Genomic DNA, 19,231 nt, shown 5'->3' on the forward strand with positions numbered 1-19,231 from the left:
TACTTACTTGTTACATAAGCTATTACAATGTAACACAAAATACGGGGGGGGGAGGGATGGGGGTTAGAAAGAGGAGGAAGAGGAACAGAGAGATCCACTCCCGAGGTTTCCAAGTAAATCTGTAATTGAATTAGCCATCCATTGTCAAGGTACATGGTAATATAAAGGTAGGTTATGATAGTTTGTGTGTGTGTGTGCGCGCGCGCGCAAACCTTTAATATAACATTGACGTAGAAGATATGCCTATTCAGGTGATAACATAGAAATACGTTAATTACACGGTCTGTTCTTCAGTTGAATCAAACCTAAATTAAAGCGTAACACAAAGGATAGAATCCTCACATTTTACAATAGTTTAACCACGAGCAAAGTTAATTGTATTAATCTCGTTCCTAATATTACTTAAAAATTGAAATCCCTGTTGATAAACTGAAATTAATTGATTTTAAAGGTTTATAGTTTTACTATGTTGAATTTGTTTCTATAATTCTATTTTGTCGGAAAATTAGAGGAGAAAATTATAGATAATGAAAAGCAACGTTTATTTTACGAGGAAAAGTTACCTACTTGTAATTTTTCAGAGCTAATTAATGTATTTAGATAATATGTAATTAATCTACCTAAATTTTATCATGTTTAATTTGATTTTTATTAAAACCAATAATATTAAGTTAATATTACATTGTGTTTTATAAATAAAGGTAATCCTTTATGTACGGGAAAGTAAATTTTATAAAAATCAATAAATATTAATTAAAACTGTAATTCAGGATATGTAAAGTAAAGAAAAAGCATTTTGCTCGTTACAAATTATACAACATCAGAGAAAGTTCCGGTAAATTAAAAAAAAATCTGGGAAATTATTTTATTAAAAACCATATTTTTTAAAGTAATAAACAAGAATTAGATATTTAGGAACCTTGATTTTTTTATAAATAGAGATACGTAGACTTAAATGGACAAAGATGGTGAACAACCTAATATCCTTTTAAATTTTAAATAAATATTATTAAAAATCTTTTTATGAAAATTTCCAATCGTAAAAACATCAAACGATTACCAACCTCTGACTTAAAATTTTAAACGTGGGCGGGAAAACTCTGATCGAGTTCACGCTATGTTTATCGATCTTGACATAACTTTTATCCATCCAACGTATTTAAGATGGCGCTCTCCGTGGCGCGAGCGGTAGCGTCTCGGCCTTTCATCCGGAGGCCGGGATCGAATCCCGGTCGGGCATAGCATTTTCACATACGCTACAAATCGTTCATCTCACCCTCTGAAGCAATACCTAACGGTGTTCTCGGAGGTTAAACAAAAAAAGAAAAAACTTATTTAAGATGCGTGCAGTAAAAGTCACGACCATCTAGGTTTTTGATTAAAAAAAAATTAATAATATCGTTAATTTATCAGGGTTCCCGCTGAATTTTAAGATTCATTTTTGCTGACATTTCCTGACCAATTTAGTAAAAATTTCTTGACTCTCGAAATGTTATAATACTGCCGTTTACTGTGCAAAATACAATATATATTTCATTTTTTTATCGCTTCCACCATCGCCATAGCAGCCCAACCACGCCCTTTTTTTATTATTTATTATTAAATTCATTTTTAAAGTTTTATTTTTTAATAATTTCTAATACAATATACATTTAAAATTAGGTTATTTTTCTGCGATAAATTGTTTCAGTAAATTACATTGCAATGTACAAAAAAACAATATTAAGTTTCTTGCATAAAAATGATCACGGGTGATTAAAAGTAACGCAGATAAGAAATAAAAAACTAACTAAAGCAATTAGCGAATAAAAAATAATTGGCTTTTCTATTGGCACGGAAGATTGCTTAAAAAGTTTTCACAAAAACTAGCCTACATTATTTCGCAAAGTAAACAGAAAAACAGTATTTTAATAACTTGGTTTACATAAAGTTAGAAACACAGATTCCATTTTAAGAAAGATATATGTATCATCACAACTTAAGGTAAACTAAAATCACTGTCACGAAAAGTAATACAGATAAGAAAACCTTATTTTATACAAAAAACAAACGTTATTAACATTTACTTGAAACATATTTTGTCAAGATAATAAATATGAAATCTCATATATACGTATAAAACACAGGGCAACTTTTCTTCAGCATCTTTAGGTTCCTAATGGTTTGGCCTTTTCTAAAAGGTGAACATTGGCGGCTGTTTGTTCTTCTGTCAAGATTGTAGCTGTCACTTTTTTCCTTCCTTCTTCCAGTTTTAATTTCTGCTTGCATTTTCCTTTACAAGGCTCTTTCTGTTCAACTTGAAAGAATGTTTTTCGTTTTTTCTACAAGAAATTCTTCCTATCGTCTTCTCAATGCAGCGATTTTTTTTTGGTAACGAAAACGTTCTTCTTGACACAAGATCTACGATCGCATAAAAAAACTTTTCGTCGACAATTTATTGTCTCTTCGTGCAAATACTCCAGAAGAAGAGATCTGTTAATGCAAAAACCACCTCTGAAAATGCAATTCATTGAAATGTTTCGTAGTTTTCCTGATTTTTTTGAAAAAATTCCTGACTTTATCTGACTAAATTTATATTTGCTGACATTTGCTGCCCTGGGGGAATCATATATATATAAAATATACACGTAAAAATAAATACATGTATAAAAATTTAATAATAATTAAACTTATTTGAATTAATCAAATTAATATATTAATCTGAAAGTTACATTGTTACTCGATCACGCGAAAACTACTGCACCGCTTTCGATGAATCTTTTTTTTAATTGAGAAACATATAGGCTCAAAAAAACCCCGCAAGCTGAACTTCACCCAGCATTCAGAGCAGCCGAGATTGAAGATCAAACAAGTCAGCGTCGAAGGACTCAAGGTACACAAGTACGCGTACGAAGCCGCGGGTAACCGCTAGAGTTATCTAACATAAGAAAATTCTTAGCTTTTATGTGGAGTCAAATTTCTATCAAAAAAATATAAAGGAAAAAAGAAACTAATATTATTACTTTCCCGTCTAACGTTACAGCAGAGCTTTAGAAGGTAAAGTATTGTAATCGGTCCAACTTGGGCATATGCGGTTTTCACCGGATCTTGACGTACTGACTTCTAAGGAACCAAAAAACCGGATGGAAATCTTCAAGATGTTCCGTATGTACCTGCACGCGCGTGTGTGTGTGTGTTCCGTGTCGCACTCTATCGCCTTATATCACCAGAAGTACTCGAACGTTTTTGACGATACTTGGTCATATTACTTCTCTATAAGCGGCATTGATGCTATTAAATTCTCAACTTAAAAGTTGTCAAGGAGGTGAGGCTGTAGACTAAGATCACCCGCTTCGAGATTTTGCCTAATTAAGGTATATTTTTCATAGGATAATTGTTAACAATTAAAAAATAACGTTTCAAGAAAAAAATTTTTGCAAAATTCAACCCCCCTCCAAAAAAATTCTCTAACTAATCTATTGGGTATACTGCGTCATTAGTACCTCCCTCCACCAAAAGGAACGGTAGTGTAGCACTGACGTACAGCTATTTCAGTTAGAAGCTATGTTGTAACGTCAAAGGTGAGCGGTAATATTAAATAATTGAATAATATTTAAAATGTAAAAAAGTATCCAAAAAAATTGCAATGAAATTGTAAACCGTACGGTAAGTCTCGCAGATATCATTTCCTCTGCTCAAAAACAAAAATTTCTGTAACATAAATAAAACTGCTTTTAAAAAAATGATAGCGATATCAAAAAAGGTAAGACACTACATTTCTATTATCAAAATCTGTTATTAATTTAGAATTTTGTTTTAAAAAAATACATGCTAAATAAAACTCTTACAGGCCCGATTTCATTTATATGTAATACATATCACATTTACAGAAATAATACAATTCTTTGGTTATTCGTTGTTTAACACACGAAATCGGACCGATAACAGATTTTTAACAACTTTTTAATTTTGGTTAATTGTATGGAAGCTTTATTATTTATCATTGTATATCTATTGTCTATTACATATATTTAACATGTATGTTTTTTAAAGAAAATTCTAAATTAATAACAGATTTTTATCATAGAAATGTAGTGTCATACCTTTTTTGATATAAGTATCGTTTTGTTAAAAACAGTTTTATTTATATTACAGAAAGTTTTATTTTTTGATCGGAAGAAATGATATCTGCGAGACTCTTACCGTACGGTTTACAATTTCATTGTAATTTTATTGGAAAATCACTGGGCTTTATTAGATTATTCTTTTATTTTTTTTATGAGTTACTGATTGTTATCTTATGGATTTATTATTAAAATTTATTGCCTTAGAACAAACAAATTGAATTTCACGGACAATTTTTTTTTTTTGTTGATAGTCATATCATTCACTTTATACTATATTTTTTTATTTTTTAATAAATCTAGTATAATGACCTTTACGAATCGAAAATCCGTGATGTAATATTGCATTTATTACTTTGTAAGTGTAACCCTCGATTTTTATCGTTAAATTTGATTTTACCAATCGAATTTATTTTTGTTTTATTTATTCCTTTTTCAATAAAACTAGTATAATATCTTGTAAACTAACACTTTTATTTTTTTAAAGAATTGATGGGAATATAAAAAATTTTCATCTTCTGTACTTTCATTTACATAAGAGCATTTACTATTTAGTATATTTTCTTTTAAATTTTATTATTTCAAGTACATTATCAAATTTTTGTACGCTACCTAATACTATCAAGTACTGCTACGTAGCGGCGGATTCGTAAAGGAACATTAAAAAAATTAATAAAATGACATATTCGAGTCCCCCGGTACATCAAATGGAAAAAAATCGTTGTCTAACAGAATTCAAGTTATTTTTTGAATGTATTCTTTATTACTAATCTTTCTTTTTCCTGTTTAGCCTCCGGTAACTACCGTTTAGATAATTCTTCAGAGGATGAATGAGGATGATATGTATGAGTGTAAATGAAGTGTAGTCTTGTACGTTCTCAGTTCGACCATTCCTAAGATGTGTGGTTAATTGAAACCCAACCGCCAAAGAACACCAGTATCCACGATCTAGTATTCAAATCCGTGTAAAAATATCTGGCTTTACTAGGACTTGAACGCTGTAACTTATTACTAATCTAATTGAACTGAAATATAATGTTTTCACGTTTATTTTTTTTTTCCATTTTCATTTCACTGTTAGATTGGTCATATTTAGAATTCTAAACGCAGTTCCTTGATTTCGTCGCCTCTTACCGACGAAGTTCTAACGAACTCTGTGATTTAATGTGCCGCTAGTACCGCCACACCCGCGCGAATGAAATACGCTATGCGCACGCGCCTTAGCTAGAATCACAGAATTAAATAAACATAAAAATGATATTTAAATAAAATAATAAATATTTTAATTTAAGTTTGTGTAAGCCGTGCATCAGAAAAAAGCCGCGTGACAGGAAAAATCCTACAACTGTGTTGTCAATTGTTATTTTTTAAATAAAAATGATTTGTCAAAGTGGTCTTTTTTATATCGATATAATTTAGAAATCAAAATTCTGTACATTATCAAGCAATTTTCCTGGGAGAATCCTAGAAAATTACACACTTTTCAGAAGGGAAGGCGGCCGTTAAATCGTATCGTGTACTTTTTTGTCGCCCCAAATTTTGTTTATTTCTGTCCTTTTCGGGTTTCTAAATAAGGAGGTTTCAATCTACATATAAGTTTTTAATTAATGACATTAATACATAAATAAACCTAAAATCATTAAAAAAGCGCGGACTACTGCAGTAGTATATTATATATAATTAATAAATAATACAAAGCACAGCCTAGAGTACATGGCGAATAAGGGTGGGATATACGAAGAGTAAAGCGGAAGGGGTAATGAAGAAGGATAGGGGTAGCAGCTAGTAAATGTTTTTTAAACGGAGGGGATAGACAAAGAGAGGAGGAGAGACTGATAGTATGAGGCAAGTAAAAGAAGAGCCCACAAACACAAAAACACACTTACACACACAACGGTAAAAAACCGGTCGGTCAATAACGCAACCTTGACCCGAATTTTACATTATATTGCACGGGTTTAGTAGCGCAAAAGAATAAAAAAAATCGTCTGTACAGTAAACATTGAACTGCAAAATACCGGGGTAACAAAACTAAAATGAAAATACATTACATCGATCCCCTTCGTGGGTACACACCCTATCGTGTAAAATAATACACGCCCTAGCACGTATTTCATAACAATATATCCTCAAAGGACTTGATATTAATCCCTCAAGTCCCGGTTATCTATAAACCGACTCGCCTAAATACTAGTCTGTTTATCCTCACTTCGCCGGGATATGTGCGTCATAGAAATCCGTAGTTACTAAACAGGCACTGTAGGGTAAACATATCGTTTAAACAAAATTAAAAAAATACAAAAATAAAAGATCTTAATTCGACTTTTATTATCGTAAAACGAATAAATATGAATTTTCTGTTTAAAAATAAACAGTTTAAAAAACCATCTATTCACCTATTACTGCATCTGGATACAAAACAGAGAGATCCAAAAGTCGCGCACATTAAAGTAATGAAAAAAATAAGACGTAAAGTGTAGCTAAAAATTTATTTATTTTTCAAAATGGCTGCCCCGTTCGGCAATGCATGTAAGAACTCTTTTTACCATGTTCGAGGCCGCTTTGAGGAAATAAGTGTATACTGATGCGGTTTATCTCCGTTGTATTCATCTTTAGTTCCTCCAGTGTGCGTGTCCTGTTTTTATAACCTTTTCCTTTAAGAAAACCCCGCAGGAATAATTGTGGAAACGTCAAACGTCGGGTGAACGTGGGGATCATAATCCTATAGAGATGATACGTTTGCCTAAAAAACTCGCGCAAGAAACCCACGGTTTCATTAGATGTGTGAAATACGGCACCGTCCTGCTGAAACCAACAATCACGTTCGACTTCAAGAAGGGCAATAAACTGTGTAACGATGTCTCGTTACACAACACTTTTCGCTGCGGTCTCAAAGAATAAGGGGCCACTATTCGACGACGTGATACGGCACACCGCACTCCCGTATTCTGAGAGTGTAACAAGTTTTCATGCAACACGTGTGGATTCTCAGGCCACCAAATTTTAATGTTTTGACTGTTCACGTAGCCGCTAAAGTGAAACCACGCCTCATCCGTGAAGAAAACACGGTCAAGCTCTGCGATTCCACGGTTATCAACAAATTACCAAAACCGTATACAGTACACGACGCGTTTTTTTTATCCGGCTCTTTCGATTCCTGAACATTGCGAACGTTATATACACACGAAAGTGTAACCGCTTCATCGCTCTCTCAACACTTCCATATGAAATCCGACAGCGCGTTGATAGTCTCCTCAATTTTTTGAAGCCGAACGCCGCATCGCATTCTTACTCTAAGCCGGTTTCGCTTCGGTCCAAACGGCCGGACTCCCGTTTATCATCTTGAATGCAACCGATTCGCATTCTCTAAAACCGGCGAATAATCTCGTTACGGTCGAATTGTTAGGCGCTGCCACATCCGGATATTTCCAAGAAATTCGTCTACGACACGCGCATAAAAACGACTAGAAAAATAATTTTCATCGATGAAAACTCATCGCTCTTGGGAAGACGACATATTTACCGAACGATAAACAAAGCACTACTGCAAGCGTCCTGCGATCGATCACATCGCAATGGCGTCTAGGTTTTTTGTTGTTGTTAATACTCACGGTGCTATCTTGCGGTAGCCGATAGAACCTTTTCGACTATACTATCTGTTATAGACACTAAAATTTTGATGCGCGCGACTTCTGCATCACTCTGTATTTCGGTTATTCTTAATAATACGTATAACAACCGCATACACAGTCTGGCGGGTAAAGAAAAAAAACAATATGAAAAACAAAAACCTCTTACTCTCCAGGAACCTGCACTTTTCGAGCGGCAGAACCAAAACTTACGACACCGATAGGCAAACTATCTTCTCGCGGATATCAGAGAACCTATCGTAAGTCGATGGTATAAATGAACAGAATCAGAGATTCCATCAGGCGCAATCCTGCTAAACTACACTCAGTCCTAGCTTCAAAACAGTTTTAAGAAAATACACCGAAAGAGAATTACGCCGAGAGAACGGCGCAAATAAGTAACACTCACGACAGACACCGCCCCTTTTCGAATTTCAAAAAGATCTACGGTGTAGAAAGATCATAACGGAATCCCACGTCCTGGTATTCAATAATTATGAATACCCGACCTGATAAACATAATCGGTAGTTCTTAAGAAGGGACAAAAGTTCAGGCAATGAATGCGGTTTACAGAGGGATAAAGTTCATTCCTACCGCTCACATTCCGTTCCGTAATCCTGTTAAGATGAATTTCTATAAAATAAAATAAATAGGAAAATGCAGATCGTAAGGCAACGAAATATCTTTTTGCTTTATTTAATATCTTACAATTTCTCAAGCATGAAGAGGTATTTGGAGAAATTTGACTTTTATTAATATAACAAAACACACCGAAATGCGGCAATAAAATGCTGCGAAACATTTTATACAGTCGATAAAATGTTTACCGAAGCGTAAATCATTTTAATATTGAAAAATATCTAAAAACAAAATCAATTATTAAAAATGAATAAATAAAAAATTAACAAGCCCGTGCTTTAAGAGCGTTGTCTAAATTTAATTACGTTTTGTTAAAAATATTAAGAAATGATAATTCATTGTTTAGAAATAGTTTGGAAAAAATAAATTGAGTAATTTCTTATTTTGTTAAGTCGGTACTACCAACAGCCGAACAACTGAAATTCGTGTATTTCATTTTGAATAGTCTTGTACGCTTTCAAAATTTAAGGTATTGCAGTGTCTGAATATAGTTCTCTAAAAAGTTGTTTTTTTCAGTTTTCAAATGAACAATATACAGACATAATTTTTGTTTACGTGGGTTATAATGGAAATACGCATCGTGAACATTATAAGAAAGGTTTCCTAATAGAAGGATTCGAAATCCGAAAACCTTTGTTTCAGTATTTCAGGGTTTACGCACGAACGATTCTTTTCCGTTCGTATTCTGTTCAAACCCGAGACCAACGTCGTATCGATAAGGAGGAGAACGTAATTCGGGGAGTTCAACGTAGTCGGGGGCTCAGTACCGGATCATTTTCAAATCGCACCGGTTTGTCGGCGTAAAAAAATAGTAAAAATACATAAACTGTGGAAAGTGAAAAATATAATAAAACTACGAAAGAAAAGCTGTAACTGTACCGCACGCACGAAGTACTAAATTTAATACTCTGAGACTTTCGCTGCGTATAAGTTTCAGTTACAAAATAAATTATATTTTATTTTAGTCGCGAGGGAATTTTTTTCAAATAGTAAAAATACATAAACTGTGGAAAGTGAAAAGTATAATAAAACTACGAAAGAAAAGCTGTAACTGTACCGCACGCACGAAGTACTAAATTTAATACTCTGAGACTTTCGCTGCGTATAAGTTTCTGTTACAAAATAAATTATATTTTATTTTAGTCGCGAGGGAATTTTTTTCAAATAGTAAAAATACATAAACTGTGGAAAGTGAAAAATATAATAAAACTACGAAAGAAAAGCTGTAACTGTACCGCACGCACGAAGTACTAAATTTAATACTCTGAGACTTTCGCTGCGTATAAGTTTCTGTTACAAAATAAATTATATTTTATTTTAGTCGCGAGGGAATTTTTTTCAAAAGATGTAACTAATAATTCGCGAAATAATCGCAGGAGTTTCAAAAATTCTCAGTAAAAAGTAGTTCCCAACACAAATTTTGTGGTATTATCGACGACAAAAATAAAAGACCGTTTATTTTTTCAGGCCGCCGCCTTATGGGAAATGTGTATTTACATTTCTTAGAAAATAATTTACCACCTCTTCGAAAACCCGTTCCGCTACTGAAATGACAAGAAATGATTTTTTTCTTCCTCACATTTGTCAAGAAGTTAAGAATTATTCAAATAAAAAATTTACGAACTTCAGAATCGAACAATTTAACGGCCTGCTAGATCTCGTAACTTAACACCTAGACTACTATTTTCTGCGTTCGTCTGAATTCATCGGTGTACAAACAAAAAAATAACTAGAAAAGAAGAATTAGCGAAAAAAATCTTGAACATAGTTGAAATTAAACGAAACAATCCCGATGCGTAAAGAAGAGACGCCCAACAAATTTTAAATCGAGCGGACTATTGTGTAAACAATAGTCAAGGAATTTTCGAACGATTATTTTAACAGTAAATTTAATTTTCAATAACCGATTTTATTTCAAAATATTTTTCAATGTTGCAATGATTTTCGTTTCATTTTAAAATTATACAAGAGTAATTTCTCTGGCACTCCGATGTGTTTTGTAATTAACAAAAGCCAACATTTCTTAAACATTTGTTCTTTCTTAAACTCTTTCTTTAGTCGACATTATTTTATATAGACTTTCTAACAATTAGATTCTCTAAAATTTTGCGGCATAATTTTATTTGTTTAATGGCAATTTAAAAAGTACGTCACACTTAAATATAATAGTTTTACGTCGCCAATATTTTTATTTTTTGTTTGACAATAATATTCTCAAATATTACTAGAGATAAAATTATGAGAATCGTCTTATTCAGTTTTGAAGGTAGATAACTTACGAAACCACCAAATTTAAGTTCCAGTAATTTCAGTATGAGTTTATTTTACTCTAGGAACAGATATAGGGATGAAATTTTCTTGGGCCGTAACAAGGAAAACCCAACCTCTTCTCAGACACACGTGTGTCTGAAGGTTAAAAATTACGTGGAGTGAATAATTACTGTTTACTTCTTTCCAGAAAATCGCCGCCCCAAAACCGCGATCGCGAATAGGTATCACCATCTGTAAGTTCCCTATTACCTTACTTTCCCTTCAAGAAAGAAGAAAGAGGGAACGAGCCCAGCAGCCATCAGCCCAGCAGTCGCAAGCCCAGCAGCCACTGACAGCACAGAAGAACGAAGAAACCTGCACTTTCCCCCGTTCAGCCCTTCGGGGCTTCGGGAATTACAAGGTTAATGGTATGTAACTTCGGTTACTACCAATTCTTGGAAAGTGCAGGCCAAAGAAGAACGAAGAGGTCTTCGGAAGAAGAAGAGGGAGAAGAAGAAGGAAGACCAACCACTCGCCTCAACATCACGGACTGGAGTCCGGAACAGAGCCCAGCAGAGATGCGTCCTGAAGGGCAGCCATACCAGAAGCGGATGAAGAGCTTCTACACAACCTCTCCTATTTCAAAACTTACAGTAAGACAAAAGAACCCAGCAATAGCGACTCCTCCGGAAAAGGGGACGCAGTGCTCCCTCCTTATAGCTAGTGTCCCGTTGTGGCGTATTCCTGCTAGCCTATTAAAGAGTTAGCACCGAAAGGACTTCAGTGGACGGTCTGAAGGGGAATTACGTCGGGAGGACAGGCTTTATAAGCCTAGCCTTCCGCGGTCGGCCCATGAAATGGGTTCGATAACGCTGGTTTAACAACGGATTGGAATGCAATTAAATCCGTCTTAAATTCACTAAAATAATAATAGACAAAACTTGAAAAATTAGATCCGAGATTAAAAAAAAAATAACCTTTTAAAAAAACAAGCCCGATTAGAATGATCCAGCAGCAACGGACTTTGTCCAGGTTCTGCGATAAAGTAGGGAGTAATAGACTCCTGCCAACTTTGCATTCCATTCCAACAAGGAAAACGAAGCGTTTTCGGACCCGTGTTTACATGATTTTTTTTTCAATAGGTACAATAGAGCGTGAAATTCGTTCTTAATATTTGATTGATTTTGTATTTTTAAAATTTTTTGGTCTTCTATCACCGGAAAAATATAGTCTACAGTCACTTTCATTTCTTTACACAATCGTACACCGTATCTTTAATTTAAGGGCACCCGTAACCGCCTATCCTTTGCTATGTTAATTTAACACCCATTATATGAGAAACTATTAATACTACAGGCTTCAAATTTTTTCTAGATACTTGGAATTCTAAGTAGATTAGATGCACCTAGAATTATAACTATAAACTTCCTTAACGAAATATAAATTAATAATAATAAATTTTTCTTTTCAATTTTTTTGGAATTATTATTTTTTTTGCATTTTTGCATATTTTGTTCACATATTTTCATAATTCTAAATGTATTGAAATTGTTCATACATAGAGTAAAATATGATTTTTCGAAAACGGGATTTAAAAATTACACAAACAAGTTTTATTATTAAGTAACTGTTTTGAAACTGTCCGGTTTCATAATCCGGATCATCAGTGAGCTTCCTCATGTTCTAGCTTTAACTTTTTATTTCTGCTTGTCTGTCTTGCCTTTTTCTACATTTACATTTTCCATTATTAAATGTTAACATCATATATTCCAAGTTAAAGTGTTTCCTTTTCCGCAAAAATATTTTTGGCAACCGGTTCTAAATTACGGTTGAGGGACTCGTTGGAGTTCTGCATCTGTTCATGGGAGACATTTTTTCAACAAATCTTCATTAGATAAACTTTGAAATATCGGCTTTATAACTTCCAGAACAGACGTTGAGAGAGTAGTTTTGTGCGAGTAAGAACAGTTTTTACAGGAAAAATTGCCGGTTTTACTGGAAATCATAAAAAATTTATTTGTTAACGTACAATTATGAATCTTATATCCCAGAAAATATTGAAAATTTTCTCACTGAGAAATATTCCAAAAAACAAAAGAAATTCCAAAAACGAGTTTATGACCCCCTGACCGGTTACGAGTGTCCTTAAGAAGTATCGTTTGATATTTATTTCGTTAAAATTGGAACGGCCATCTAATTTTACAGGGCGACGCGGTTAAATTACACTTATTCCTGAATAACTGGATAAAAAAAATTACTTTTAAGTTACATTTTAATATTTTCCCGTTAATATTTTAACTATAAAAGCTTAAAGATAGTAAAACATAAAAATATAAAGATAAATCAAGTAATTTTTTTGGTTCTCGAATAACTCGTCTTTTTTTAAGGATAAGTATTTATTTTATTATTAAGAATCTCACCTCTGAAAAAGGGAAGACAAAAATTAAAATAACAAACCGATATTTATGATGTAAGAAAAATGTTTAACCCTAGAATGGTACGTATACGCCTATTAGACGTAGTTCAGTAGTTGAACAGCCGCCATTTTGTTTTGGAGGAGAATAATACCCCTGCCTTCTAGATATACTACACCTGACTCTCCATTAGAGGATTAGTGTACTTCAAACCTCAGAAGTGTTCACATCAAGGTCAGTGCATTTTTTCTAACAAATCCTACCGCGCTCTCAGGCGTGTTGGTACTATTCTTGATGTATTTTTTTTTTTTGCTAAATATAGCAAGCTATAATGCTTACATTATTTATTTGCACAATTTTTTTATGAAAAATAATGGTGACAAGAAGCCTTTGTCAAGATTTCACTTGCTCATGAAATTGGCCGATCAACTGTCAATTCCGTGGATGATGGAGAGACTGAAACAGTCACACATGCCTCACAACCTACGAAGCATCATAAAAGATTGTCTCGGTGTGACGGATGCACCTGTTAAAATACAAGCGGCATCAAAATCTGAAAAAAAGGCAGTATTGTACGTACTGTTCTTATAAGAAGAAAAGAATGAGTAAAATGACCTGCTGCAACTGCAGAAAGCCAGTGTGTGGCGAACATTGTTTCAACATTTGCCAAGTTTGTAAAAAATAATAAATTTACGACCAATTTTTGTTTAAATCTCATTAAAGTGTTTTTTATATACCTCATCCTTTCATTTAAACATTTTTACCTGCTTGAAAAAATTCCTGGGAATCGAATTCAAATTTATTTTCTATAATGATGTTTTCTTACTTGCAGTTTTGTTTAATATTTTAATTCTAAGAGCGGTTTTTCATTCTATGATATGTAGTAAGTATGCAAATAGAAGAAGATTTAACATTTATTGACATTTACAGAATTTAAAATATTTATTATACCATTTTTTGGCACTTTTCAGGGCTGTACGTCTATAAGACGTATAGGTACCATTCACTATTGTTGTGTATAGGTACTATTCTAGGGTTAAATCGAAAGCAGGTACATATCGCAACGGTCTCAATATATAATTTAATATGCGTTAAAAAAACAAGAGTCAACAAACGGGCTTTGGTAAAGAATCCCAGGAAATACAGCACCGAAACAAATTTCATTATTTTACAATACAAAAACAGTGTAAATATTGTCAAGAATAATAAACAATGGATGTCATGGAAACGAGAGCGACAAAACTCGTCATGGTGCACGTTAATGCATAGTTTATTTCTCAACGCGATATATATATATCATTCATCTAAAAAAAAAAATAATAATAATAATAATAAAAAAAGACTGTAAAAGTAAATAATAAAGATGAATATAATTAAAGGTGTACAGACAGACATACATATAAATTTTCAACAAAACTGTGATCATTAAAATACGTAAAGAAAAGTAAAACACGATCGCTGTTTACCTTCAAACTAATGACTCACTCATATTATTATATGACTCAAATAATAATAATGAACATACCTTCATTGTTCGGTAAACTAAACTGCGTACAATATTGCCACACGTAGAACTTACGACACTTTCTTAACACTAAACAATGCAGCACCTTTTCATTAAGAAACAATTTAATTCACCAGGCTCACCTGAAAAAAATATAAAAATTATAAAAAAATAATTAATACAAATGAATTATAAATAATAATAATGACTTATTTATACTTTGTACGGTATGTACATCATTCTTTGCCTAATAATACCTTCTCCCTTTATTTTTACGATAAGAAATTTATTTTTATTGCGGATAAAAGATATGAAGGCTCACCGGGATTTGAACCAAAAACATTCAGGAATTTAGTATACAATATATATTACTGAAACAACAAATACAAGTAGAAATTCCGATAAAAAAAATCGCAAAACTAAAAAAAAAATCCGGTATTAAATTCAAGTTTCTGAGATTAAAAAATGTAAAGCTCGAAAATAGAAATTAAAGAGAATAATTATGTGGAGCTTTAAATCATAATTTCAATATATACTTAGTTTCAGTGATAAAAAAATAATAATTAAATGAAAAACCAAGTGAATGTAATGATAACGTTAATAATATTAAAAAAATGTGTGTGTGTGTGTGTATGTATATATATATATATATATATATATATATATATATATATATATATCCTAGGAGAAAAAAGACAAAACACAGTTGTATTTCGCGTTCTGGGAAATACAACTGTGGATTATTTCCGATTCACGGCTTACACGCACAACTTATATAATTTTTTTTTTTTCATTTATTTAATTCAATGATGCTAACTAAAGCGCGCGCGTATATCGTATTTAATTCGCGTGGACGTGGCTGTACTAACGGCGTCGGTCGGCACTAACTAAACATACGTAATTTCACAGCTTACATACGGCAGACAGGTGTACCCGCGAGGCTTAACGCACCGAATACCGAGTCGACCGGGCGATCGAGTTCGAATCCCAGCCAGAGTTACTTTTTTACGCTTTAAATTAATTCATTTATTTAATTCTACCGCTTATCTGTGACGACACAACATACCAGTAGTTTATAGAGTATTTTTTGTGATGGGAGTGCGACTTTTCAAAAGTTTTTTTTAGCAAATATTGAATTTTTTTTATCGTTAACAAATATATCTAAGAAAAATATGACCTTAATTAGGTGAAATCTCGAAATACTGACTGTGATTTTGACCTACAGCTCCTCAACCCCTTGACCTTTTGAGATGAAAATTTAATGGCATAAATGCCGGATACATAGAAGTAATCTGACCAAATTTGGTCAAAATCGGTTCAGTAGTTTTGGAGAAATAATGTGATTTTGAGTGCGACACCGAAAACACACGTATATCCTCCGAAAGATTTCTAACCGGTTTTTTAGTTTGTTTGGTTCCTTAGGTGTCAAAACGTCAAAATCCGGTGAAAACCGGATATCTAGATGGGAAAGAAAATACAAATTTTGGGGGCTTATTAAATAAAAGGAAAGACATGAATAGTCACGGAAATTCCTTTTGTTAAAAAGATAAAGAAGATTTATATAAAAATTAAAGAATGAAATAATCAATTCAATAATGATATAATTTCACTACATATCTGACCGATAAGAAAATATAATTTAACGATGAAATATACTATTCGATGGAATAAATAGAATGTTTTAATTATAATTCATAAACTAGATACGTTACAAAAGATTACAACATTTGTTCTAGTTTTATGTATTTAATACCTCAACGGTGACGGATAAAGGTAGACCTGACATAGCTCGTTCGGAAAACCTGACAAAGAAAACAATAAATTTTTCAGAAAGTTTTTTTCAGCGTAGTCACCTTGCAATTCCGATTTATTTAGAGCAACTACTTTCCATCTTTTTAAGTGTAATGCGATTTTTCCAACTCTTTTGGGCCAAATGCGGACGATTAGCCTAACGGCAACCTTCAATCGGTCTAATAGTGAAGCGTAATTAATCCTCGGAAAGTCATCCTGCCTTTTCCAGATAATCTATTAGCAAAAAGCCACCAGAATCTTAAAAAACTCTGAAGATGGAACAGTCTTCGTTTTCTTCGGCGCATTTTCACCTGCTCCAACCTACTGTTTGTGCTCTGACGTGTAATGTGAATCCACGATTACCTACTATCGGTTTGCTTGGCATTTCTTCCGCCACCACTCCATTCGGTCGCCCTAAAGCATACGACAAATATATCTATACCGCAAACGGCTACTGAGCCGCGAAACAGTTTAGCGACTAGTGTCCTAACTAGCCCCTAGAGCTAACCTAAAAGCGATTACCTACTGTTATAAAACGTTGATGAAACCCGACAACAACTTGTTTAAATAGTGTTCAGTCGAATGCGTTTTTGCTTGAATGTTAACGAACGCGGGACCCGACGAGCGGAAAGGTTTTTCATATCCAAAACATCGTGTACTTTCATTCGGCGATCGTTTAATACGGTATTGTGGATTTCCGTGACGATTTCGTCAGTCGTAGCGGCTATAAGCGTCCCGAGCGCCCATCACCTTGAATAAATTTACGACCGCGTTTAAATTCAGCTGCCCCTTTTTTAACCTTCGAAAACGAAAAGGAAGAATCTTTTAAAGTGGAATCTAACTCTTTTTGAACATCCATCGAGGTTAAACCTTTTATAACAGCTCAAAGTTGAATATTATCAATTTCTCAGAAAACGGCGAAGCTTGTTCCTTGCTTTACTCGATCGCCCCGAACTAAACGCACGCGTCTTAAACTTCACAGCACGCCATCTATACTCGGCAAATACAATTAGTGATACTAACGCCATCTCTGCGTCTAGTCGAGAACTTTTTGAACGTTCCCGGTGTAGTAGACCCTTGAATAGACGATAACAAGTTCTTCTCGATAATTTATCGATTTTCGAGAATAATAATCAGCCCGCGACAAAGTTACTAGGAATAATAAGTGAAGTAATTCCTCGTCGCTTTCTTCAAAGAACCAAACTTACATTTGCATATCAGAATGACAAGCCTGTCATAACTAATGTAATATCTGTACAAGTGATATTCTCGCTCCGTTCACTCAAAGTGTGGTTATACGGTGAACATTATTAATTTCAGAGAATGAACTGTTTATGTTGTACTTGCGATACAGAAATAAGAAAGAGCGGGAAGATAGTATTAAGCGACAAATTAATCTTTTGTGAAAAAATGTTATGTAACCAAACAAACAAAAACGGATTGTTTAATTTTTTTACAAATTATTTATAGTTATTATTTTGTTTTTAACTATCGAGGACGTTAAGATCGATGTTTTAAACGATGTGAAAAACGAATTTTAATTAAAACTTTTGTTATGCACGAATTTCCTCAAAAGACTTACAAAAAAAAAGTAAATAAATAAAAAGTAATATTACGATTGTGAAATTTTAACGGTAGATATTTATAACGATAGTTTCGTAAATTTCAACCTAAATAAATAATTTCAACCTATATAAATTTTTCAATTAAGCGACTACAGTTAACAACAAAACCCTCAATTAATTAAAAACAATAAATCTAATTCTACGATTTAAAATAAAGCACATATCTATAAAATAGAATTCGGAGAACAAAATTTTATAACAAAATCCTACATAAGAATGACAAAAAAAAAAAACAATGAATCAACATGTAACAAAAGCTGATCAAATAAGGGAAATTAAAGTTTAATTTCATCTTACACACCATAAAAATTTCAGAAATCGATAGTGAAAATATGTACAACCCTCGCATTCGATAAAAACACAAAATAAGGGTATAATTTAAAAAAAGTAAAATTTTTAACAAGAGGACTGATTTATGTTAAATATAAATAATTAAAAATTCATAATTTACAATTAAAAAATAAACAAAATAATAATTCCATTATTTATTAGTAGACTGTTATAATATCAGAACAATTAATTTTATTTTTCAACGACTGAGACGGTAAACTTCACATTTTTAATCGTGTTTTTAATTAATGTATTATAATAATATTTTAAAAAAACGTTCTATCGAAGCAGAAATCTCAGCTATCAAAAGTCCTAAATGGGAATAAAATAACGAAATCACGGAGCCGATTAACTTTTTAATTAGTTTTTATAAATTAATAAAAACTTGCGAGCGCGCGCGCTCACACACACACACTATCCCACATAAATAATTAATTTTTTCAATCATTCGGTTTTCATGCGCATTTATACAAATAACAATAAGTTTTATTTAAATTAATTATTACGTTTGTAATTCAACACTAGTTTTTTCCTGCATCTCACAGAGTATCTCTTAACGATCTCCTGTGGTTTCCAGGAGGACAAAAGATGTTCCGAGAGAAATAGAACTGTAAGTGGTGTTAACAACAACGAACCGCGAATAAATTCGTGTATTTTACCGACACTTCGTAATGGAAGGATTACATTTTTGAAACTACTTTTTGGTCAACCGATCCGGTTATTAAAACCCACCGGGTTAGTCTAGCGGTGAACTCGTCATCGCAAATCAGCTTATTTCGAAGTCAAGAGTTCTAAGGCTCAAATCCCTGGTAAAGGCAGTTACTTTTATACGGACTTAAATAAATGATCGTGGATACCGATGTTGTTTGGCGGTTAAGTTACAATTAAATACCGATCTCAGAAACGGTCGACCTGAGACTGTACAAGACTATACACTTCATTTAC

The 19,231-nt window shown here is 33.0% G+C and overlaps 1 protein-coding gene across 6 annotated transcripts in view; it reads right to left on the reverse strand.

Annotated features, from left to right (window-relative positions):
- UBL3 (ubiquitin like 3) overlaps nucleotides 1-19,231 on the reverse strand; it is a 568,876-nt gene that overhangs the window by 107,844 nt on the left and 441,801 nt on the right. For 4 of the 6 annotated variants that reach the window (XM_075379124.1, XM_075379126.1, XM_075379125.1 and 1 more), the window contains exon 2: nucleotides 14,562-14,683. The exons of the other annotated variants lie outside the window; for them this stretch is intronic. In XM_075379124.1, coding sequence (XP_075235239.1) covers nucleotides 14,562-14,567 — 6 coding nt within the window. In that variant the 5' untranslated portion in view covers nucleotides 14,568-14,683. The remainder of the gene's footprint in view (nucleotides 1-14,561; nucleotides 14,684-19,231) is intronic. 6 annotated transcript variants of the gene reach the window in all.

This window comes from Lycorma delicatula, chromosome 11, assembly GCF_047948215.1.
Source record: "Lycorma delicatula isolate Av1 chromosome 11, ASM4794821v1, whole genome shotgun sequence".
In the NCBI taxonomy this organism is placed as follows: domain Eukaryota; kingdom Metazoa; phylum Arthropoda; class Insecta; order Hemiptera; family Fulgoridae; genus Lycorma; species Lycorma delicatula.